Raw genomic sequence first — 26510 nt, forward strand, 5'->3', positions numbered from 1 at the left:
CCACCTAAATGCTGCTTCCTTGCTCATGGAACTGTTCTTCTGTGCCAACCCATAACAAGTGTCCACCCCAGAGGCTAAGAATAGACACGGTGTCCTGGTGACTTGAAAATTAGGTAACCTCTGAAGGATGAACTCTACAGTGACCACAAACTCATTCTAATCATTTGAACCAAACATTATAAACATATGATCAGGGTTTCCCTGCAGGGTGAAGGAGAATGTTCTCAACAAGCGAAGAAAAACGCCCTATAAAATAGATGAGAAAAGCAGCTACTGTTCAGAGTTGCAAAGCATAAAGAAAATACTAATCTAAATACATCCTTCTGTGTTTTCATATTCTACGTTTCAACATCTCCCCTACCCCCCTCACCCCCGCAAGCCAGTTCTGTCAGACAAGCTATAGTTCTCTCAAGCAAATAGACTTTATTCCATTCATTTCTCCTTAACGTATTTTCCTGGATTTGGATATCGTTCTTCATCTTTTCGTTAGGTTTTGTGACTTTGTACAAGTCAATTCCTTAACCTTTCTGGGCAGCGTCTTCAACTGTAAAATGCAGTTGGATAAAAGATGTGTAAGTTGCTTTTCAGTTTCTGCTGTTTGTAATGGTGGCTGGAGTGAAGGGCTATTGTGAACAGATGTCATTATAGATATTTTTTATTCTCAACTTGCCTGTTCCTTCCAAGAACTGCTGGGTACTTTTCTCTAAGGCATTTTATCAATTTAATGTAAAAGACCAAAGTACTTAGCCTGACTTGGCTAGTACAGCCAAATAGAGCAAGGGTCAGAAAATTTTTTCCATAGAGGGCTAGATAGTAAATATTTTAGGCTTGTGGGTCATAAGGTCTCTGCCACAGCTATTCAACTCTGTCGTAGTGGGGAAGCAGCCACAGACAATATATAAATGGATGTGTATGGCTATGTTCCAATAAAATTTTATTTACCAAAAAAGGTAGCAAGTTGGATTTGACTGGTCATGTCATAGTTTAACGACCCTTGAAATAAATGACTGGAAAAAAAATAGATAAATAAATAAATAAATAAAGGACTGGAAACCTGAAGACAGCAGTGTTTTATCCCTTCAGTCGTTCTGTTTAAAAGTTGTTTCCTGGATGATTTCCTGATCATTGTTTTGTTGTCACTGTTATTATTGTTGCTGTGTCAAACAATAACTTTTCATTTATTTTAGCCGCTCCCAGCCACCTCACCATCCATGCCCCAAATAAATAACTTAAGTGGGCCTGCCATCTTGTAGGGAATCTGAAACAGTTAAGGCAACTTGTTTCTCAGGCATAGAGATAAATAAATGGCTTCATAAGCAGACAGTTCAGAAGATGAATAGCCTGGAGGAACAGTTGAGCAGTTAGTTCATGGAGACAGGGAAAGAAGAAAAGAGGGAAAGAGACAAGCTGGGGGGAGGGGGAGAAAGATTGAATAGCAAATCAGTTTGTGAGATCTACTGTACAGACTTGCCCAGCTGGGTACTTTATCTTGAATTTGTTTTGCAAATTGCAGATGCCTAGCTCTGGAAGCCAAGAAAAAGAAAGGGCAGTCATTCCACGCCAAAATACTCTCATGGATCCCAAGTAACTTACATTACTTCATTTTTGTGGGGAAAAAATCCATTATATATTCCCCTTCCAAAATAAGAGAAACAGAGAGCCATTTTACCCAGATGCCCAAAACAAGACAAATATTTTTTAGAGGTTTTTTTTTTTAATATTAAGAGAACAATACTTGTCTGATAACTGCTTGCTTTGTGAAACTTTCTATGTCACTGTTCAGCCCACAGAACTGCTTTAATAGTAAAACTGACTGAATTCAGTGAGTATTAATATTTCAGCATACTTCAGTGAAACCAGGGGTATTTTTGTTTGCTGCTTTAGGACATGTCTAATTGGACCCCATTTTACCTTTTGCTGAAATCAACCTACTTCACAGAACCCTCACATTCCATTAAAATGAAACAGGCAATCCTAGCGTTTTTATTAGTTAACATTTTTCAAAAAGATATCTCACATATTGACCATGATTTACAGAGCCATTTTATCAAAGTCAGACCTAGGGGCCAGGCCTACACTCTGGTGTTTGTTACTGAGATTTACAAGGTTTTCTTCATACATACTCTTTCTTTAAATATTTATGCCTGAACTTTTAAAGAAGACGGTATTGGTGAATTCACTGTTAGGGCTAGAATGATGAGGTTTGTTTCTAATTTTTAATTTGGACATTCTTTTCAAAAGGACTTAAAAATGGCTTTAAGAGAAATGCAGGTGATAAGAAGGAGGACAGGTAAGTTGTCCTCTAAGGAAAAGGGTTTTCCATTTTAAATAGTTCAGGAGTTCCCTTAATTTTCTGCCAGATTTTAGAGACATGGTTTGTGATCTTGTTAAGTTAGTACTTTCTGTGCTGATCCATGGACAAGCTCTTAAGTCAACAAAGTAACACATTTGGGAAAGCATTCGTTTACCATATTTTCCATACATTAAAATATGCATCCAGCTTCCTATAAATGTAAATCAACCTTACACACTGCCACTCACTTGTGAGCATGTTTTGATTTATCCAGCTAAAAGGTTTGGTCATCATATACATGATTTACCAAATGGTCTCCTAACATCCTTGAGACCGTTCTGGAAAATAAATTTCCCATCCATAGTCCAGTTGGAAAACTTGGAAGTATAGACACGCTGCAGAGTTTTCCAGCAGGCTGAGTGGTCTTTGATCCCTAAGGCCTGATGAATGCATGATGTATAATATTGGGTTGGCCAAAAAGTTCATTTGGTTTGAAGTAAAAGTAAAAGACACATTTTTCATTTTCACCAAGAATTTTATTGAACAATGTATTCACTGACCCAATGAACTTTTTGGCGAACCCAATGGATGCTCAACAAATATCTGTTGAATGAATGATTAAGAGTAGAGTGAAGATAATAATTCTAAAGATATAGCTTGATTATTGGTAGAATTTTATTAAAAAGATACAGAAATGCTTTCATTGGTCTAGCAGTCCTGTGCTGGATTAAAACAAGGATTAAGAAGCTTTAATCATATTTAAGCACTTGGCATACTACCCTAACTCAGTGGCTTAGCCAAGACTATAAAAGAACTTCAAAATCTTAAATACACATCACACACATACACACACACTCACATAGATGTGGAAAACTATAAGTGCATATTAAATGTAAATGTATATTAAATCCCAGGATGATAGGATTAGAAGCCTGTTTTGTATGTTAGCATCAAATACCGTAATTTATTGGTAGAAACAGAAAAAAAAACACACAAAATGAAAGATCATTCAAGTTCATGATTTGAAAGAGACTCTAGAAATCTGAGTTTTCTAGCATATAAAAGACTACATCAGTAAAAATAGCCTAATTCATTCACAACCACACACACACACACACACACACACACACACACACACACATACTCTTTCATCTACGGGCTGAGGATGTGCCATTTTTACCATGGCCTTCACAAGCAACTGAGGAGAAAATGAGTGCTGAGGGAGAAACAGATGATTTCTATTAAGTCAAGTTCTACATGGGCTGAGTGTAAGGCAAAGAGTGAGGCTGAATATGGAAATCAAAGCCAACGCATGGGAGCATATTTTTCTTTCAAAATATTTTATGTACTAAAGTTTGCACAACATCTTGGCAATGACAGCAAGCCTGTGTAAGGAGGTGTTTTGTGTTTCACAGCTAACATAAGGGCAAAAAAATGTAGCAGCAGCCAAATATTACTTCCATCATGAGTGGAAAGAATGTGTATGGTAGAGTACATGGTAAGGCCCATGGGCTAAAAACTACAAGGTTTGAAAATCTACAAAATTCAAAAAGAGAGCTTATCTCTTATTTTAATATCTTTTGGTATTGTAAAGGAATGAAACTAAGTTTAGTACAGTCCATCTGTTTGATTAGAGAGAGAAAGACAGAGTTACATTTTCTTGGCATGCAGATCTTTTATAAATCTTAGCAGAGGGTGGTTTTCCAGACTTCACTGGAAATTATTTTGATGATGTTCACTGATTCTGCCAACAGTAAGCATTCTGTCACCTCTTTTCTTTCTCTTCATTCTTCCCCTTTGTAAATACTTTTTTGATCTTCAGAAAATAGAAAACTGCCTGTCACATAGTAGATACTCCGTAAAATTTATCAAATTTATTAATGGATGGATGGATACATGGGTGACTAGACGAGCCATTAGGAGATGTGGATTTTAATCCTAAGGCACTAGTAGGTATCACCACCTAATGGAAATGACTATGCATTGCTTTTTAATGCAGTAACTTTGAGTGAGTGTGTCCATGGGCTTTGTGATGTGTGTATCTTAGATTCCCAGGTAAAATATAAGCCAGAGATTCTTTTTTTAATTGAAGTATAGTTGATTTACAATGTTGTGTTAGTTTCTGGTGTACAGCAAAGTGATTCAGTTATATATATAGTTAATACAAGATATTATATAAACCATTATAGTTTATTACAAGATATTGAATATAGTTATACAGTATAGCTATACAGTAGGACCTTGTTGTTTATCTATTTTATGTATAGTAGTGTGTATCTGCTGATGCCAGACTCCTAATTTACCCCTTAGCCCACCCCCTTTCTCCTTTGGTAACCATAAGTTTGTTTTCTATGTCTGTGAATCTGTTTCTGTTTTGTAAATAAGTTCATTTGTATCATTTTTTTAGATTCCACATATAAGTGATATATGATATTTGTCTTTCTCTGTCTGACTTACTTCACTCAGTATGATGATCTCTAGGTCCATCCATGTTGCTGCAAATGGCATTATTTCATTCTTTTTTATGGCTGAGTAATATTCCATTGTGTGTGTGTGTGTGTCACATCTTCTGTATCCATTCATCTGTCGATGGACACTTAGGTTGCTTCCATGTTTTGGCTATTGTAAATAGAGCTGCTATGAACATTGGGGTGCACATATCTTTTTGAATTAGAGTTTTCACCTTTTCCAGATATATGCCCAGGAGTGGGATTGCTGGATCATATGGTAGCTCTACTTTTAGTTTTTTAAGGAACCTCCATACTCTTCTCCATAGTGGCTGCACCAATTTACATTCCCAACAGTGCAGAGGGTTCCCTTTTCTCCACACCCTCTCCAGCATTTATTATTTGTAGATTTTTTGATGATGGCCATTCTGACCATTGTGAGGTGATACCTCTTTTTAGTTTTGATTTGCAGTTCTCTAATAATTAGCAATGTTGAGCATCTTTTCATGTGCCTTTTGGCCATCTGTATGTCACCTTTAAAATATAAGCCAGAGATCTTAACTTCAAATGCCTACATGGGCCAAGCAAGTAATAGAAATGAGGGAAAAGGGTGGGTATAATAAAATGAGGAATAGTGGGGACTGTGGCCAACTGGAGAGCACAAGGGCCTACCTGTGTTTAAAAAATGATGGGAGCCAAACATACCACATGTGCAGTCAAGTACACTTACACCATAAGCTCCTTCACAAAAATAATTGTTTCTAAAATGTCTCTACCATACACAAAATAATACAAAGATAAGTAAGAAAAATATTAATTGCTAAAATTTATCTAGAACCTACTAAGTGCCTAGACCTGTTCTAAATTTCACCTGGCCTAATTTTATGTCACGAATGTAATTACCTTCATTTTACACATGAGGAAATTAAGACACAATACTTAGTAAATCTATATTGATTGCTCTATATAATAAATAATTGGATATTAAGAAATAAAAAATAGCACAGCAAAGAACAAAGTATCAGGGCCCTGAGCTGAGCCCCTAACCCAAATGAAAGAAGCACACTCCAAGGGAGAGTCCTGGTGGCTTGTAGGACATGTGGGGTGAAAGCTTTCCCAAGAGCCATGATGGATTTAAAGCTGACAGATCTGACTGGGCATTGAGTGCAGATGTGTTAGGGATAGTTCCTTTCAGCTGCTCAGAGGATGTTCCTACCTCAGAGCTGACTCTAATTATTTTTCATTAACTGGTGAGAAGGACCACCCCCTCCCAGTCCCCACACCTCTGCCCTTCTCCCTAAAACACTCCCTTCCAGGGGCCTGATTGAGGGTGACCCCTTAGAAGAGTGCTCAATACACATTTGCTGCATGGACAGACGCGTTGACCCAGATTTACAGTAGGAAGCTTTTCCTCCCCAGCTCTTCCTGTCTCAACTGAGAGACAATAGAGGATAGTGATTGAGAACTGGAGTTCCGGAGTCAGACAGGCCTGACTTCAAGTCTTCCTCAACTACTTACAGCTAAGTGATCTCTCTGAGGCAGGTTTCTCATCTGCAAAATTAGGATGAAAATAATAGTCCTTGCTCATTGTCTCATTGTTCTGTTAGGAGGATGAAATGATATTAATCACATAAAGTGCTAAGCCCGATGACTGGCCTGTAACAAACCTCAGTGTATGGTCATTTTAGGATTATTTTGTATCCCTTTTCCTTGTGGCAGTTGGTGAGCTCTGTAGCCCCAGGGATTATTAAAGCAAGACCACGTTTCCTGCATCCCCAGGCTTTGAACTGGTGGCTTTTTTTTTTTTTTTTTGTAGTTCAGCAGATAACTAAAGAAAGAGAAGGCAAGTCCACAAGTGGAGTACCTACTATTTACTCATCAGGCATCATGGGAGTTGCTTTATCTTTTTAATCTCTTGTAACCTCACCCAGTCCAGCTGGGAATGATAGTTGGATTTTATTGCTCCCATATAGCTACTGTTTCTCAAAGACCATTCCCTGGATCAATGAGCATTAGAATCACCTGAGTAGGTACCCTATCTGTGGCCTCAGAATTTCTGGAGCAAGGCCCGCCCGGGCATCTGCTTCCTAGATGAGTATCATCAAAGTGGGAGGATCTTTCATTTAGTACTTGTATCGTTTAATCTAAAACTTGATTCTGTATTTTCTTGTATTTTACATGTAAGCATGTCATGTCTTCCTTAATTAGATGATAAATTCTCCAAAATGAGGACTATGCTTTGGAGTTTTCTTGTAACCCCAACAGTGCACAGCTCAATCCTAAACACACCATTGGGAATTAGTGACAACACCTGGCTGGGTTTAGCTTTCTGCCCTGCAGGGTGCTGACCTGTCAATGCCTAAACATTGGTAGAGACCTCAAATTAGAATGGCAGTTCACCAATACCCAATATTATTTAATACACAATTGTGAGTCTTTGACCAATACTTCCCTATTGTCAGTTGATGTTCTTTTACTGATTAATGCACTGAGATTCCCGACTTACTGACCAGGGAGGAAAATTAACAAGTCTCTGAAAGGTGACGTCCCTAACAAGTTTCAGTGTTTGTGAAACAGAAACTCATAGGTCTTCCTACCTTATCACAGAAAGCTAGGCCCCTTCTGTCCAAAATGGTTATTCAACTTTTAAACACGTGAATTGAAATGATTTTCATTGCAGGATCAGCAATGATATGGGCTAACTTTAGGGAAAAGGAAGAACTTGTTACTTTATGATGTGTTTGTTCCTGAGCAATTGAGAGGTTTGCCATATGTTTTTATGGTAATTTTCTTTGACGTGCCATAAATACCTTCTGGAATGCGGAGGTTCCACCATCAGAGTCACGTGGGAGCTTTTCCAGTACCCTAATGTCATTAAACAAGCTGCTTTGGTTGCTGTGATATGCAATTATTTCTTCTACATTTGAAAAGCAATTCTCTGATCTCCAACCCATTAACCACGTTTGATCTTAACAAGTTGAAAAATGTTTGGAATCTAAGCTTATGATCTTTGCGCAAGTTTTTTTTTTTTTTCTTTTAATTCACAGTAGCTTTCCACCCCCTCCCCTTCTCTTTTTTAGGATCAACACTCTGTGGTAGGCCAGAACACAGGCCCCAGTCCAAGTCCCAACCCCTGCTCAAATCCAAACACTGGAAGTGGTTACATGAACTCCCAGCAATCACTGTTGAATCAGCAATTGATGGGAAAGAAACAGACTCTACAGAGGCAGATCATGGAACAGAAACAGCAGCTTCTCCTCCAGCAGCAGATGCTGGTTGACACGGTAAAACTTTCTCCCAATTTCTACTACACATACCTATTGGCCCAACAGAGGGAATTCATTATTTTCCATTTCTACTTACTGTGCTTGTCTCTGTGTCCACCTACGGGACAGCCACGAGGGTGTCCTGGCTGTAAGAGAGGCTAAATCTATACATGTAAAGTGCTGCAGGAAAAAAAAAAAAACTTGATTTACCAGTTGCTGGACAGTTGGAATGCATAGCACCTGGGCTGACTAGCCCTGCCCAGCCCAGGAATGTTTAGAACCACCAACATGGGCATTGGTATCAGGCAAAAGAAACCAGTCTTCTTCCCTAGCCCCAAGGGGCAGAAAATAGGGGACAAAGCTTTAATCAACTCAAATCCAAACTGATTTTAGAGGTGAAAGGGTTTTAAAGCAACTTTAAAAGCCAGTGTGGAGTTTCAAAACTTAAAATTTGGCCTCCAAAATAAAGCATCTCAGAATAGTAGATGTTTTTTAAGGAAACCGAAAATGTATTTCCCACTTTCACCACATTTAAGTGGCCTTACCTTAAAGGCAAGGTCCTTATTTCCCACACATTACCCAAGCATTAACCCTACTTCACTATTTATCTGTTTGTCCCTTCTATATTCTCAAACTCATACATTCAGCAACTGCTCCAAACCCTTCCTGCCTCCTAAGACCAAAGCCTTTTCTCCAAATTTTATTCTTTCCCTTCAAACTATTTGGCCAAATGAAAGAAGAAAGAGGCAAAGTTAACCATCTCCAGGTTGATAGAGCCAAGGTACACAGAAAATAAAATTAAAAAAAAAAATAAATTTATACTCCAGGAGCTTTGCAGTAAGAGCCAGAAACCCAGGGTGTGATAAGCGTATAATTCATTCAGTAAATATTTACTAATTTACAATGGGACTACAGCCCTAAACAAGACAACCCTGTCTTTGTCCTTAAGGAGCTTAGAGCCCTCTGGGGATGTCAAATAAATAGGCAATTGTAATACATGTGATTAAATGCTGTGATGTGGGATTACCAGAAATGGTTTCAGAGAGGAAGTTATATCTACTGAAGATCTGAAGGTGAAGTAGGAGATGGAGGAAAGAACAGGGGAGGGTCCAGCCAGAAGAACCAGCATATTCAAAGACTCAGGGACAATAAAGTGTACTGCATTATTACATTTGCTGAGGCATGTCACGTGCACAAGGATAGGGAAGTGAAAGGCTAGGAGGCCAGAGATCAGAGACCAGAGGATAAAGCTTGCTAAATCAGAATTTATATTGTCGAAAAGCAATGGAAGGGAATTCCCTGGAGGTCCAGTGGTTAGGACTCTGCACTTCCGCTGCTGGGGGCCCCAGTTCAATCCCTCGTCAGGGAACTAAGATCCCTGCAAGCTGCACAGTGTGGCCAAAAACAAAAACAAAAGAAGAAAAGCAATGGAGAGGACTTTAAAGCATTTTAAACAAGGAAGCACTAGATTCAGATTTGATTTGCATTATAATAAAGGTATAAACATAGCAAGGGAAAATGTAATGGAGGGAAAGATAAAATCCAGCCTGGAGAGATTGAGGATAGTCTCCCAGAAGAGATGAAATTTGACTTTGACTTTGAAGGACTGTAGGATTCTGATGGATACAGTGGTCCACCATTCTAGGTGGAGAGTGGGCCAGAGACCGTAAGGTATAGCCTGGGTGTGTGTTAGTTGGTTAGTTTGAGATTGTATGATGAAATGTTTAATGCATAGTGAAAAGTACAAATCATGATATAACAATCCTTTATGATTTTTAAGGAATGACAAATGGAATTAAGTTTGGAATCCAGAGCATGTGAGAAGAAATAGTGAGAAATAAACTTATTTGACCTTGAACAAGGAATAGTGAGAAATAAACTTATAGGTGACCTTGAATGTTGCCCTAAGTTGTAGGGGAACCACTGACTGGATTGCTAAGTGACACAACTAATTTCTACTATAAGTCATAGTTTTGAAATCTCCACTCCTCCTACCCACTCCCTCCCTTTTTATGATCTTCATAAACAAAATAGCTAAGAAACAAGGGCAGTAGAAGAGAAAAACATACAATCTAAGATTGGCTTACTGGGTACACTTCCATCATTCCCATCAACACTACTAATTTGTTGACTTGTAACAGGCAGAGGTTGAATTTCTGGATTCTCAGCTCTCATTAAAAGGCAAGGAAACATTCCATGAGGGTCCTGTCCTGGCACTGTCCTAACTCCCATGGAGTCCCAGTTGAGTCACCGCTGGGACAGGTGCAAAGGGCAGTAGCTAAGCTGTGAGAGATGAATGAGAATGAGGCTGCTGTTTTTGTGATTTTTATAAACCATTCACATTTCTTTTTGTTTGGCGGACATTGAGGGTGCCTGTGCTTTTTAGCATATCCAGGAAGAAACAGTCTTTGATGCCACTTTACATTAGCATATGTTTTGTAGTCATTTGCAGTCAGTTGGCAAGGCCACATAGGCTCCTAAATTGAGACGTTTTCTCATGAAAGTGTATTATCCCGTACTTTCTATTATTTTCCCACCAATGAAGCACAAAGAAGAGAGATGAGTAGTACTTGTTACAATGGGCATCATAATTACCAACACGTTTTGTGCACCTACTATGTGCCAAGCACCATGCTGCGCTTTTACGGAATTAAAGGATTAATCCTTACAATAGGAGTATGAGAAAGGTCCTAGAATTATCCATATTTTACATTTTGAGATAGCGAAACTGAAGCAGAACAGATATGGGCAACAGAAGATTATTTCTATATTTCTAAGATATTTCAATATCTTTTGGGTCCAAGATATTGGGTTATCATGAGACATTAGTTGTGAAGTTAAATTTCATGTTGCACAGAAGTAATCTCAGGGATGGCCTGTGAGTTTACACTTGCGTAGAATGGGGATGTCGTTCTCTTGCAAACGGAGCGGTCTCCATTCAGTGTTGAAGTCTGGTCCTTGCTGCCCCTCAGCACAAAGTGACAGTGTGGCAATTCTTGTCCACGTGCAAGGCCATTAAGTCTAACTCGTTCGTGAACAAGTACTTTAAGAAACTCAAGTTTCCAGAGCTGTGTATGTTAACACTTTGAACAACCTAAATAACCCCTCAGGAGAATAAAAAGTCAAGAAGTAGATTGAACGTATGTAAAAATAAATCCAGATTCGAAATCTAGTCTTTCATGGAGCAGCAAGGACCTGATTATCGCTCACAGACATGCGTGGATTCTGTTTTCTACAATAGAAACAACAGAAACACCTAAATTGCATAAGAAAATACGATAGATGCTTTTGAAAAAGAGAAGATTTCAGAAAGCCCCATGTTGGCATAAAAATCAAAACTGTCAGCTTGCACAATAGTTTACAGCAGGAATGGTTGCGTATTGCCACATTTGGGTTCATGGAACATCTCAAACTGTTTCTTAAACATTCAGGGTTTGGGCAAAACCAGAAAGAGTTTCACCAACCACTTTTTCCCTTAATTTGTAAACCCACATTTAAAAGAAATGTAATCCATATGCTTCTGATTCGTTTACACTTAGCTCATCAAAATTGTGTTTTATATGAATTACTTGATGCCCCCAAATCCCTGTGAGTCTTTCAAGTCTTTTTCTTTAGAAACAAGAATTTGAATTTGGTTTGTTGTTGTTTTAAAGCCACTTTTTTCCCCTTATAGTAGATTTATTCTACTTAGAAGGTTTGGGATTTGTTGGGAAACTGAGAAATACATGGTTTAAGTGGGTTCTAAGTTGGGCAGCCCACATTTGGCTTCCATCTAATTAACCCATCTGTTACAAGGTTTTCTTTTCTATTTACTGACTTTTCTATAATTATATTGTTCTCTGTATACCTATGCCAATTATTTTTATCTTCGAAAAAGGGGGTTGCTTTGGGGTTCATGCAAAGTTTCAGTGAAGCCATTCTAAAAACTTCCTGATCCATACTGAGAAACAAAAAAAGAATCTCCTGATGTCCAAAACTGATACAACACTCACAGCCAGGCTATTTTGTTCTCTGTTGGACATAAACAATTTTACAGAACACGAAGCTCAGACAGGATTGCTCTGAGACCATGATAAAATGAGACAAAAGAAGGCCACTTCATAATTTTGTCTAAATACAGACATAAACAAGGTCATTGTGCAACTCACAAAATAGGAAAAATTCCCCTCTTTTGCTAAATGAGTGACAAATAATTCTTTACTCAGTCATAGAATCAACCTCACTTTCTGACAGCTTACAACCTAGAACAAATCCTCGCTTCCTTAGACCCTCCCTAAATCACCCAGTCAAAGCCCAAATCCTATAATAGGTTCTTTCTAATACGCTCCTGCTGAGACACCCTATGGTCCCCCGTGATGTGCCTTCTTCCTCGCTCCAGTGAGTGATAAACCCAACAGGTATGTTCCTGTTACTGAACGCAAATTCATGTGCCCTACACACAGCGAGGCCAAACAAACCAAAACGTCAGAGTTTGGAGCAGAGAAAGGTTTATTGCAGGTCCAGAGAAAGGTTCATTGCAAGGAGATGGGTGGCTTGTGCCCAAAAAACCCCAAACTCCTTGAAGGGTTTCAGCAAAGGACTTTTAAAGGAAGGTGAGGGAGGGGAGTTGTTAGTTGTTGTAAACTTCTTGGTGTCAGAATCCTTTGTTTTTGCAGCTATCCATGTAGGTCAAGTCTCGATGTTCCCCTAAACCTCCAACAAGACAAATGTTATTCTCTGTTCTGTAACTTTCTATCTCTATAGGAATGGACTCTTAAAGGTCAGAGCCCTGAGAATAGGCTATCCTGTATATTTCAGGCTGTAGGCAACATTCTTTTATAAAAGGTACAGAACCAGCAGGACTAAGCACAGGAAAAGGGCCAGATCTAATATGGAGTTAGATTTGTTCTTCCCTCTACATTCCTGGTGGTCTTTGGCTGAGGCCACTGACAAAATAAAAAGAATGTCCCTGTTTCCTCTGTTAGCCCCCAAACTCACCTACTCTAAAGATCTAAAGGTGGCTGATTCCACAAGGAAGAAAAGAAGGGAGACTGGGAAATTACTGGTCTCTGAGAATGGGGTGCAGAGAAACGAAGCAGCAAGAGGCCCTTGCATTGTATGGCCGGAAAGCCTAAGTTTTTGACTCAGGATTTGGTTTTGGTTCTACCACTGTGTGATCTTGGGTAAGTTACTTAACCTAAGGAAGCTTCCATTTCCTTATCTTTTAAGTGGGAATAACCATACTTACTTTCAATGGTTGTTTATGAGGGGGAAAAAAATAGATAATATGCACAGAATGCCTATATCAGTATCTGATAGGTTATCTCCTCCAATCTCAGGTTGCCAGATTTAGCAAATAAAAACATAGAATGCCTGAGTGTCCTGCACTTTATCTGGCAATCTTATTCCTACACCTTACACACTTGGTAGGACCAAAATTATATATAGGTACCAAAGTATATCAGGTGTGCTACAAAACAAAACTAGAAATCCTCATCTCAGAATTCACAGAAATTTTGTCCTCGCTGAAAGCTAATTGCAAAATAAAGAAAATGAGAGTAGTTACAAGACCCAAAACACATGTTGAATGTTAAGGAGAGGTAGAAATTACACTTTCATGCAGGAAATTGAAATTGAAAAGTTTTGTCTCTAAATAAGGTCCATGATTCACCACTATGACTGCAAATCATGAATAAAAACTAAGATCCATGATTCGCAACTATGACTGCAAAATTTTTCTTATATTCTTACTTTTTTGAATCTATACATTTTTACAACTGAGAAAGTAACAATGCAGTTTAATATGTTTTCATTTGTGTTTTCAAGGAGAAAATTGCTCCACAAGATCAGATAAACAGACATTTGACAAGGCCACCCCCAGATTATAAAGACCAAAGAAGAAATGTGGGCAACATGCAGCCAACAGCTCAGTATTCTGGTAAGTGTTCTTAAAAATTAATAAAAATCATAACTGTGCAAAGAAGAAAACTGTTCAGTTGTTAGTATTTCCTCCTTCCCCCATCTCATATTTAATTGTAACATCTTTCTTAGACTCCTTCTCTAGCTCCCATTTAACTTTCAGATCAAGACCAAACTGCAATTTATTTTAGTCTACTCATCAGTTTTTCTTGCTTATTTTTGTTCCTTATTCACATATTTCACTGCTCTCAGGACTACCTGTGAGAGTCAAAAAAGCATGAATATTTTCCAACTGCTAGGTTCAACCTTTCTCCTCCCAACAGCATATCTTGACCCAGATAGTGTAAGGTAAGCAGACATTTCTCCCTCATAGTCACATTTGTAACTTGCATAGTGCCCAATCTTTTCATCTCCACCTTTGGGCTCATCTCCCTAAGACAAATAGCCCTATCACCAAAAAATAATTGAAAAGCAAATTAAGTCTTTAGGAAGTCTCTCAAAAATACCAAAGGTGGATTGCATTTAAAATATAAAGCAAGAGGGTTCCCTTTTCTCCACACCCTCTCCAGCATTTATTGTTTGTAGATTTTTTGATGATAGCCATTCTGACCGGTGTGAGGTGATACCTCGTTGTATCATTGATTTGCATTTCTCTAATGATTAGTGACGTTGAGCATCCTTTCATGTGTTTGTTTGCAATCCATATATCTTCTTTGGAGAAATGTCTATTTAGGTCTTCTACCCATTTTTGGATTGCGTTGTTTGTTTTTTTGGTATTGAGCTGCATGAGCTGCTTGTATATTTTGGAGATTAATCCTTTGTCAGTTGCTTAGTTTGCAAATATTTTCTCCCATTCTGAGGGTTGTCTTTTCGTCTTGTTTATGGTTTCCTTTCCTGTGCAAAAGCTTTGAAGTTTCATTAGGTCCCGTTTGTTTATTTTTGTTTTATTTCCATTTCTCTAGGAGGTGGGTCAAAAACTGGAGGACATGGGGAGGGGGAAGGGTAAGCTGGGACAAAGTGAGAGAGTGGCATTGACATAGATACACTACCAAATGTAAAATAGATAGCTAGTGGGAAGCAGCCTCATAGCACAGGGAGATCAGCTCAGTGCTTTGTGAATACCTAGAGGTGTGGGATACGGAGGGAGGGAGGGAGGTAGACGCAAGAGGGAGGGGATGTGGGGATCTATGTATACGTATAGCTGATTCACTTTGTTATACGGCAGAAACTAACACACCATTGTAAAGCTATTATACTCCAATAAAGATATTAAAAAAACAAAAAAACAAAACAAAAAATAAAGCAAAACTTCTTAATGGGTATCTCAATATAGCATAGGTGGCAGACACTACCCCTAAAATCCCTCCCTTCCACTCTGTGAACTCCAAAAGAACCTCTTTTACACATAGCCTGTGCTACCCCTGCCTTCTCCAAGTCAGCATCTATTTGAGCCTTTCTGCCCAGAACTCTCTGCAGCTTCTCATGTAAACTAAGCTTGTCCTCTATTTTCCCAAGTTCTCTCTGCTTAAGGCCATAAAGGAGATTCTCTAAAGAAGGAGGGGCTGTGAATATTTCTGTTTATCAATATTTTCTGGTCCTGTTAAGTGTAGTAATCAATATGTTGTTCTCATTTATTTAAACACTTTCAATTGCACCAGATTGCCTCTTTCCACTAAAATTAGGAATGGGATATATATATTCCACTCTCTAAGATTGCTTTGCTTCAGGGCAAAAGCAGGATTCTCTGAGTCTGTCCTCAAGGAGGTTGATAGACAATATGGGTATTATTTGCAACATGGCTTCTTATATCATGGCCTATCAGTGGCTTTGGGGGAAGCTAAGAGCCCTCTGAAATATTATATCAAATTCAAGGTGAACGTTTGGGCTTTTCTTTTCCCATTCATATAAAAGATTCCCAAGGATAGCAGTCTAAGGCTGGTTTGGTGGCTCTACCATGTTATCAGGGATCCAGGCTTCTTTTGTCTTTGCACCCCACCTTCTTGAGCATATAGCTTCCATCCTAAGGGTTGCCTTGTGGCCACCCCATCACCAGTCTTCATATCCATATTCCAGATAGAAAGATGAAAGAGGGGAAGATGTAAAATGGCCTCCCAAATGAGTCAGATTCCCTTTTTTTTTTTAATTTTTAAATTATTTATTTATTTATGGCTGTGTCGGGTCTTTGTTTCTGTGCGAGGGCTTTCTCTAGTTGCGGCAAGTGGGGGCCACTCTTCATCGTGCTGTGTGGGCCTCTCACTGTCGTGGCCTCTCGTTGCAGAGCACAGGCTCCAGACGCGCAGGCTCAGTAGTTGTGGCTCACGGGCCCAGTTGCTCCGCGGCATGTGTGATCTTCCCAGACCAGGGCTCGTACCCGTGTCCCCTGCATTGGCAGGCAGATTCTCAACCACTGCGCCACCAGGGAAGCCCCAGATTCCCTTTTTAAAGTAGGTTTTTTGGACACTCATCTAGTAACTGCTTTTTTTTTTTTAATTAATTAATTTATTTGTTTATTTTGGCTACATTGGGGCTTCGTTGCTGCACACGGACTTTCTCTAGTTGTGGTGAGCAGGGGCTACTCTTCTTTGTGGTGCACAGGCTTCTCCTTGCAGTGGCTTCTCCTGTTGCAGAGCACGGGCTCTAGGCACACGGGCTTCAGTAGTTGCAGCACGTGGACTCAGTAGTTGTGGCCTGTGGGCTCTAGAGCGCAGGCTCAGTAGTTGTGGTACACGGGCTTAGTTGCTCCGCGACATGTGGGATCTTCCCAGACCAGGGATTGAACCCGTGTCCCCTGCCTTGGCAGGCGGATTATTAACCACTGCACCACCAAGGAAGTCCATCACCTAGTAACTTCTGCCTTTAGCCAGAATTTATTCATATGGACCCCCCATCAGCAAGGATGTTTGGCAAATGTGGTTTTTCAGCTGGGCACATTACTGCAAAATCAAGGCTCTGTTTCTAAGGAAGACAGGGAGGTTGGGTATTTGGGAGGGACCTAGAAGTCTCTTCCATAGTGCATATGGGCATTTTCCTGAGGGCGGTGTCCTTAGCAACCAGCTGCTAAACCCCAGATGGGTAAGAATCACCACTCTAGAGCACTGTACTACACGTGTCTTCTGAGAATGAAATAAACAACAAGCACAACACAAACTCTTTTATCATTTTTTATTTCAATCTCAGTACTATAATAATCACCTTGCCCAGATGTTAATATTAGAAATGATGTGTGAAAAACACCTAGAACAATTTCTACCACATATTAAGAGCTTCTAAATATTAACTGTGATTAATATTTTTTTATCTTTATGGAAATTCTCCCTATTCTAGTTGTTTAAAAATACAGCTCTCCTCATAAACCTTCTCAGGGCATATTGTTAAAATAGGGGGCACCTAGAGGGAGTGATTTTTTTTTAAATAAATTTATTTATTTTTATTTTTGGCTGCCTTGGGTGTTTGTTGCTGCGCACGGGCTTTCTCTAGTTGCAGCAAGAAGTAGGAGCTACTCTTTGTTGCAGTGCGCGGGCTTCTCATTGCAATGGCTTCTCTTGTTGCAGAGCATGAGCTGTAGGCATGCAGGCTTCAGTATTTGTGGCACGCAGGCTCAATAGTTGTGGCTCGTGGGCTCTAGAGTGCAGGCTCAGTAGCTGTGGTGCATGGGCTTAGTTGCTTCGCGGCATGTGGGATCTTCCCGGACCAGGTGGATTCCAGCCCTCTACATTGGCAGGCAGATTCTTTTTTTTTTTTTTTTTTTTTTAACATCTGTATTGGAGTATAATTGCTTTACAATGGTGTGTTAGTTTCTGCTTTATAACAAAGTGAATCAGTTATACATATACATATGTTCCCATATCTCTTCCCTCTTGCATCTCCCTCCCTCCCACCCTCCCTATCCCACCCCTCTAGGTGGTCACAAAGCACAGAGCTGATCTACCTGTTCTATGCGGTTGCTTCCCACTAGCTATCTATTTTACGTTTGCTAGTGTATATATGTCCATGCCACTCTCTCACTTTGTCACATCTTACCCTTCCCCCTCCCCATATCCTCAAGTCCATTCTCTAGTAGGTCTGTGTCCTTATTCCCATCTTGCCACTAGGTTCTTCATGACCTTTTTTTTTTTTTTTTCCCTTAGATTCCATATATATGTGTTAGCATACTGTATTGTTTTTCTCTTTCTGACTTACTTCACTCTGTATGACAGACTCTAACTCCATCCACCTCACTACAAATACCTCCATTTTGTTTCTTTTTATGGCTGAGTAATATTCCATTGTATATATGTGCCACATCTTCTTTATCCATTCATCCGATGATGGACATTTAGGTTGCTTCCATGTCCTGGCTATTGTAAATAGAGCTGCAATGAACATTTTGGTACATGACTCTTTTTGAATTACGGTTTTCTCAGGGTATATGCTCAGTAGTGGGATTGCTGGGTCGTATGGTAGTTCTATTTGTAGTTTTTTCAGGAACCTCCATACTGTTCTCCATAGTGGCTGTATCAATTTACATTCCCACCAACAGTGCAAGAGTGTTCCCTTTTCTCCACACCCTCTCCAGCATTTATTGTTTCCAGATTTTTTGATGATGGCCATTCTGACCGGTGTGAGATGATATCTCATTGTAGTTTTGATTTGCATTTCTCTAATGATTCATGATGTTGAGCATTCTTTCATGTGTTTGTTGGCAATCTGTATATCTTCTTTGGAGAAATGTCTATTTAGGTCTTCTGCCCATTTTTGGATTGGGTTGTTTGTTTTTTTGTTATTGAGCTGCATGAGCTGCTTGTAAATTTTGGAGATTAATCCTTTGTCAGTTGCTTCATGTGCAAATATTTTCTCCCATTCTGAGGGTTGTCTTTTGGTCTTCTTTATGGTTTCCTTTGCTGTGCAAAAGCTTTTAAGTTTCATTAGGTCCCATTTGTTTATTTTTGCTTTTATTTCCATTTCTCTAGGAGCTGGGTCAAAAAGGATCTTGCTGTGATTTATGTCATAGAGTGTTCTGCCTATGTTTTCCTCTAAGAGTTTGATAGTGTCTGGCCTTACATTTAGGTCTTTAATCCATTTTGAGTTTATTTTTGTGTATGGTGTTAGGGAGTGTTCTAATTTCATTCTTTTACATGTATCTGTCCAGTTTTCCCAGCACCACTTATTGAAGAGGCTGTTTTTTCTCCACTGTATATGCTTGGCAGGCGGAGTCTTAACCACTGCGCCACCAGGGAAGTCCCTAGAGGGAGTGATTTTTAAAGCCTCGACATTTTTTCCATAGCATTTCCATAATGGAAATTCTCTTCTCATGAAACCTTCAGACACCGAGCTGATATTGCTTAATCTCATTAGCAGCCTGTGAACTCTGAGTTATTGTCCAAATTTCTCCTATCTGACTCTGGTCCCTTGTCATCAAACAGTGCCCTACACAGTCAGGGCCTTGTGCTAAACCTGGAGATACAAGGAGATAAAGAGACTGCTCCTGCCTTCAAGGGGGATGTAGTTTAGTGGGGACATATTTTAAAACAAATAGCAAGGCCTTCAGTCTTTCCAGGTGTGTACCACGCTAGCTATCCTCAAGCAGTAGGGGATATGCTAGGGTTATAATTGCAACCATGCTCTCTTCACATACTGCCATTCTGATACTCATATGTGTGTCTAGTTCTCTGTCTCTCAGTATCTCTGATTCTCTGGGCCTCCCTGCCTCTCTGCTGGGAGAGTACTTTAAAAGAGTATCTTTCTCCAAGTTATATCTTTGCCTCAATCTCTCATTCACTCATTCATTCATTTCTTCATTCAATAAATATCAATTGAATACCTACTTTGCACCATCCACTGAACTTGGAGAATATGACAGTGAACAAAACAGGCAAAAATTCTTTCTCTCATGGAACTTATCATCCAGCAGGCACTTTTATTTATCTTTCTGGCCTTCCATTTTTGCCTCTCAAGATGTCTTGCCGTGATGATTTTAACCTCCTCAAGCCAGGAAGATTTCAATGTGTCAGTTAATCGCTATCCGATAGGTGGAAGCTGCCTATTCAGCAGACTGTGATTGAGTGGTCCCACATTCAATCACTTATTTACAGGTATCAACATAACTAGCTGGCACTTTGAGGCTCCATGTATTTCCAAATACAGAAGCTAAATGCTAAATGAAAACTTGAAAGAGCAAATGCAGCTTGAGAGAGAAAGCTGGAATATCAGGGAAAGCTTAATGAAGGAACTTGGACCTTGGCCTGAGCCTTTGAAGAAAAGATAGGGCTTGGTGAGGTAAGAAGGGCATCATATGAGAAGGAAATGGCGTGAGCGAAAGTAGTTCATGATGTGTGGATAACAGTGCGATAATAACTATTCCTCCTAGAGCAGAGTGCTTTCTGTATGGAAATAATCACTGGAGCATGGATTACATTGAATTTCAGATGTTTGAAGAGATGAGAATTTACCTGTCTTATGGCAGCTTCTTGAGTGGAGATGCAGATGAAAATTGGACATGATTTTCAAGGCCATAGATTTGGACCGTTAATCTAGTAGCCACGTATAGGGTTCATCCACATGTTCTAATTTGGACCCAGGGGTGACCAGTAGCATGGATTTCATGACAACTGGATAATCAAAGTTGTAGTCTTTGGTCTTGGAACAGAGTAGCTAATTCAAAATGGAAGATTGACTATCACTTCCCTTCAATGATTCCAGAAGAAGGATAAACTAAAGCCTAAAAAATAGAACCATTCTATTTCAGTCTTCTTTCTATAATGTGTAAACTCTTGACCAAGGGGTAACTTAGGGTGATACTTCCCCCCAAAAGCTGTCTTATTCCTTTTATATAATATGCTATGATGATTATTTCTCTTTATTTGTTCTTACACCCAAAGGCAGTCTCAGAGCTGATAAGCTATTGTAAATCGCTGTAAGAGAAGAGATAACCTACTGTTATGAACTAATATAATTATCTTCTTTTTCTCAGGTGGCTCATCAACAGTGAGTTTAAACTCTAACCAGGCTTTGGCAAACCCAGTTTCAACACACACCATTTTAACTCCAAATTCCAGCCTCATGTCTACTTCTCATGGGACAAGAATGCCATCCTTATCCACTGCAGTTCAGAACATAGGGATGTATGGGAATCTGCCTTGCAATCAACCTGGAACATACAGCGTCACTTCTGGAATGAATCAGTTGACCCAACACAGAAACCCAAACCAATTGATAGCAAATCAAAACAACCCTCTGATGCCCCGGCCACCCACTTTAGGGCCCAGTAATAATAATAATAATGTGGCCACTTTTGGAGCTGGATCTGTTGGCAATTCACAACAATTAAGACCAAATTTAACCCATAGTATGGCAAGCATGCCAGCACAGAGAACGTCGAATGTAATGATCACATCCAGCACAACAGCACCAAACTGGGCCTCTCAAGAAGCAACAACCAAACAGCAGGAAGCGCTGAAATCTACAGGAGTCCGCTTCCCCCCAGGCACACCTACAGCCTATACTCCAAACCAGTCATTGCAACAGGCGGTAGGTAGCCAGCAATTTTCCCAGAGAGCAGTGGCTCCTCCTAATCAGTTAACACCAGCAGTGCAAATGAGACCCATGAACCAAATGAGCCAGACATTAAATGGACAAAACATGGGTCCACTCAGAAGTCTGAATCTCAGACCCAATCAGCTAAGCACACAGATTTTGCCTAATTTGAGCCAGTCAGGAACAGGGTTGAGTCAGTCGAGGACAAGCATAAGTCAGCCATCATCCCTGACAGCCGGCAGTTTTCCTTCACCCAACCAAAGTTCCAGGGCTTTTCAAGGAACTGACCATGGCAATGACTTAGCTTTTGACTTTCTCAACCAACAGACTGATAACATGGGCCCTGCCCTAAACAGTGATGCTGATTTCATTGATTCTTTATTGAAGACAGAGCCTGGTAATGATGACTGGATGAAAGACATCAACCTTGATGAAATCTTGGGGAACAACTCCTAGAGGAGAAAAGGGAGACAATTCACAAACTCCAAGCACTAAAAGGCAGTATTCTACAAGGACTCTGTAAAGGCCAAACTGTTGACTTTTAGTTGGACTCTATGAAGATACCTTGGCTTAAAAATGGAAAGCAGAAAGTAACTGTAGCGGTGAACATTTTGGTCCAAATGCTTGTTGTAAATCTCAAACCTGAAAGTAAAACATTGGGATCACTTTTTCCCTGTCTACACCCCAGGACACAGTATCCAGTTTATCCAAACAGAACTGTGATGTTGATGTGTAATTAGTTGTGTAAAATAGGCTTCCCAAGCTCCTTTTCTCCCTGAAAGAAAAGTAATAGAACTTCTGGCTTGTTTAAACCCCACATCATGCGGAGGTACTAGTTCCAAGCAACAAGCAACAAATTCCTTAATTTGCTCTAACAGATATGTAAGTGTGGTTTAATCCCTCCACTCTGTCTTTTCATTTAGGTTTCCTAAAACTTCCGGGGTAGATTGAAATGTTACAGATTTGTTTGGAGTAACCAAACAGTGTCCTACGTAAAGGAAAACTGGAAAACATAGAGAACACCCAGTGGACTATAGAATTTCTTCCCCAGATTCATCCCCTCACTTTTTCAGTTTTCCCACATATCCTATACTTCAAGATGCTGTGTCTAGTGATGAAACAAGAACGCAGAGATGGCCAACTTTTTTCCACAACCAATTTCCAAATCCAGTTTCTGAATCTTAGATTCAGTCGCGACCTATCCTAATCGTACTGAAATATTAGTGCACATGTGTCTGCATCAGATTTCACTACTTAAAAGAGAAAACACCACATTGGGCATTGCTATAAAGGAGATGTATTTGACCACAAATAACTTGGGGTGTTGCTTATTGTCATGATGCCTGCTGGTTAGTCCCCAAGCTGAGTGAAATTGAGCCTGGCCCTCTCTGCTTATTTTGATGACCAGAGACTGATTTGTAAGAAAAGGAAGTTTGGAGACCAAAGCTGGCAGTAGAAGGTATCATATTTTGGTTGAAGATTAGAAGCAAAAGGTCAGGACCAGGGATGGTGGGTACGGGTGTGTACAAATCTATTTCATAGGGTTTGAAGGAAAGCATAATTGAGACAAAAAACAATTTGGCCTTATTTGGACACATTATTTGGGTGAGCAGCTAAATAGAATGTGATCTATTAGTAGCAGTCTACTCATTCTTCTGTCCCTGATGTGATGAATCATTGCCACGTGCTAGATGGGCCCTTCATATCCAGGTTTTCTCCCTCAGGGCTGAGCACTGTATCAAAGAAAGAGTCCCTATTGAGTTGTGTAACAGATCAGCTGCAAAATGGGGAAGATGTGTGCTGATTTGGGATGTATGCAAAATATCACTATCATTTTCCTCATTACAGAGGAACACAGGTTATCTTCAGCTTTTTTAGTCATACACTCGCGTATTCAATTATCAAGTGATATTTAACTGAAATCATTTAATAACTCTTTAAATACCTTTCTAAAAAGAACACATTTTGAAAGTTCTGCAAAGCCCTCTTGCAATCTTTAAAATGTCTAGAAGCACTCTCTTTCTTTTACACAATACCAACATCACTGGCCCGGAATCTTTTCTGTGCTAGGTTGTAAATATAAATAAATTACTTGTTTTGTAAACTTTTGTAAAGAATATTTTGGTAGAAATACTTAAAGCATATTCTTTGGGTTATATTTATACATATGTGAAATAAATATACTATCAAAAGGTTATATTTTATACAAAAAGTAAATTGTTACCTTTTGTATGCTAATATACAAAGTTTTGTATCATATGATGGTTTATTTTTAGCTCTTACACTTCAACCTTAGGTGGTCGAGTGGGAACTTTTGAAAACTATCAAGAGGCTTGTTAGACAAATTTATATTCTGAAACCTCAATAAGAAAGCATTCCAGGTTTCAACTCTTTCCTTTTTTTTTTTTTTTCCTGCTCCCAAATTCTGTTTTAAACCCATAGTTGTGTCTTGTTTGATTATTCTGCTGTGCACATGTATTGGTCCTTGTTGCATGTGGTCTACTGTGTGTTTTCCCATTTTATAAAACAGTGTTTCTCCATGCAAAAAAGTAAGGAAAAAGTTATGTACATATAAACACTTTTATTTTATGGCTCCTCCATGTTACTGTATATATCTGCCAGCACGTCCCAATTACACTCCTGTGATTCACCTTATTTTTACCCTAACATAAATAGTATGTTTTGTAGTAGCTATCAAATTTAAGAGATAAAGCAATCAAAATGTTTGGATTTTCTTCTATCTTAATGTGAATTTCATAATTAATGTCTATTTATTCAGCTATTCATTAAAATACAGGATTCTTTGGAAAAAAATGGTGTAGTCTATAGTTTCTGTTTGTTGGCAGCCTATTACCAAAGATGATGTAATTTTCCTGAAAGCTGAGATAATGACGATTTGATAGACATATGCAACCAAAACTTAAGGATTTACAAATTAAAGGCTATGGAATACAATCTCCCTTTTACAGAAATACCAGACTACTTAACTGTTGGCATTGTTTATCATTCTGACACATTATACACGAGATAGAAGTAATTTTTCTTTTTTTTTTTTTTAATTCAAAGACTAGAAAGTCATTTAAGCAAATAATTCATTCTTGGCTTTGTGTTAAGCCCAATGAAGACAAATAACTCTGCTCTAAGTGAATGCACTAATATTACTTGCATTACTGTAACTGTACCCATAACTGTAAAGATTTCAACTTGTAAGACAAGTATTTTGTATCGCGTGTAATTTCATGTGTTAAAAAAATAGTTTAAAAAATTCAGAAGTGGTTCTCTTGTATGAAATCATGCTTTCAGTCACCAACAATATTGTTGCTCTATCACAGAAAGTTCTGATGGGCAAATTTATTCTCTGGGAAGCTTCTAATACTAGTGAAATGCTGATATGACTCATTTCAATATTCTTTACTTCGCTTAGAAAGTTTGTATTAAGATCCCATATGCACAGCAACTACTAAATACTGGAGAAACACCGCCTAATCCTCAGGCTGTGTGGCATTTGGGCAGACCAGGCTGAGTGAACACGGGGCCAGGTAAACACAGCCTCACTGAGCATATTTACACAGTCCTTGGGAGTCAAGGAGGTTGAGAGAAAGATGGGCCTTTGTAGGAGGCAAGGGAAACCATTCTATCAAATTTTCTTGCTCCACTGTTGAAATATATTGCTGGGGTTCCATTGTCCCTTCCCCCTCTGCCAAAAAAGATGTGTGACATTATCCTTTTTATTAGCATTATTAATGGAGCAATAATAAAATTTATATTTCATGTAGTGCCTGTCCAATGACTCTGGAAGGTTGTAAACAAATAAAATCAACATCAGTAAAAATAAATAAAAGGCATACAAATTAAGAGAAAGAAATGTGTAATTCTAAAATTACCCAGTCAATCCTAGTATGTACCCACGGAAGGATCCTTGAGAGTAAATGAGAGGGTAGACGTGAGTGCAAAAGAGAGAGAGGCTCAGCTTCTTCCTCCTCTGTGTTTGCAAAGGCAGTACAAATTCTTAAACGTTGTATCCGCTATTTCCATTTTATATCTCTGTGATTGTGTTTCCTCACTCAAAAATGAGGGCTTGGGGCCGAGATAGCTTTACATTTCTTCCCAACTCTAAAACTCTGTGACTGATTATTTTTCCAAAAAAATTTTCCAAAGCTAAGTGGAAAGTTAACCAAAGAGACTCGAAGCATCATTTTTAAAATAAAGAAATCAGTGTTCAATCAACCTTTTGAAAATTTTCAGATTGCCAGTCAACTTTATTTAGCAAAACACCCCTCTCCTTGAAAATTAAATCATATGAAAATGAGATTTCATCAAAAGTAAGCCAGAACTAGTCTGTGGACTAATAGAAAGGCAATGTAGATGTAGGTGCCCACTGACTACATACAAATCCAAGTCCTGAAGGTCAAAAGCTGGGATGTGATATTAAATGGTCATCTTCTTGTGAGATCATAGAATTTCATATAGAAAATATTTGCCTAACAGGGAGAAGAAATCCCATACTTTGAGTAGCGTACTCTGTTGGGTATATAATAATGAATTTTTGTGAGTTGTAAATGGCAGTGTAACGTCTTTTAAATACATTTCCTAAATTCCTATAACAGACAAAGTGCAGGTAGTGCCCTACTGTTAACTTCACTGGCAATAAAAACATTACTAAAACATTACACCGTGAGAATTAAGAAACATATTGACCTTAGATTTTTAAAAGTAAATGCTGTTGTCTCTGACCTGCATGCAATAATATTAAAAGGGGGCTTTTGTTTGCTTACATAAATAACATTTTAAGTTTGCTTTTTACCAAATTGAATCATCATTAGCTCCAGGCTTTGCATAAATATATAGAAACTTTTTACAATACTAAGAATTCTTTCAGGAAAAGGGAAGGAGAAAGAGAGAATAATATATAAAAGACTGTAAAACCATTGATGGTTTTCATAGGGTTCTTTCAGCAAAAGGGAGAGAAGGAGGAAGGAAGAAGGAAGGAAGGAAGGAAAGAGAACATATCTCAAATAGGCTTAAAGAAAGGAATCTACTGATGGACATAACTGCAAAGGCCAGGAGCTAGTTCTGGGTTTAGACACAGCTGAA

At 38.9% G+C, this 26510-nt stretch overlaps 1 protein-coding gene across 1 annotated transcript in view; it reads left to right on the forward strand.

Annotated features, from left to right (window-relative positions):
- MAML2 (mastermind like transcriptional coactivator 2) overlaps positions 1-24688 on the forward strand; it is a 361811-nt gene extending 337123 nt beyond the window's left edge. Inside the window, exons 3-5 of the mRNA XM_068555533.1 lie at positions 7821-8024; positions 13812-13923; positions 20854-24688. Of these exons, the coding sequence (XP_068411634.1) occupies positions 7821-8024; positions 13812-13923; positions 20854-21872 (1335 nt within the window). The 3' untranslated portion in view covers positions 21873-24688. The remainder of the gene's footprint in view (positions 1-7820; positions 8025-13811; positions 13924-20853) is intronic.
- Positions 24689-26510: the final 1822 nt, after the last annotated feature.

The sequence above is a fragment of the Eschrichtius robustus genome, chromosome 11 (genome assembly GCF_028021215.1).
Source record: "Eschrichtius robustus isolate mEscRob2 chromosome 11, mEscRob2.pri, whole genome shotgun sequence".
Classification (NCBI taxonomy): Eukaryota; Metazoa; Chordata; class Mammalia; order Artiodactyla; family Eschrichtiidae; genus Eschrichtius; species Eschrichtius robustus.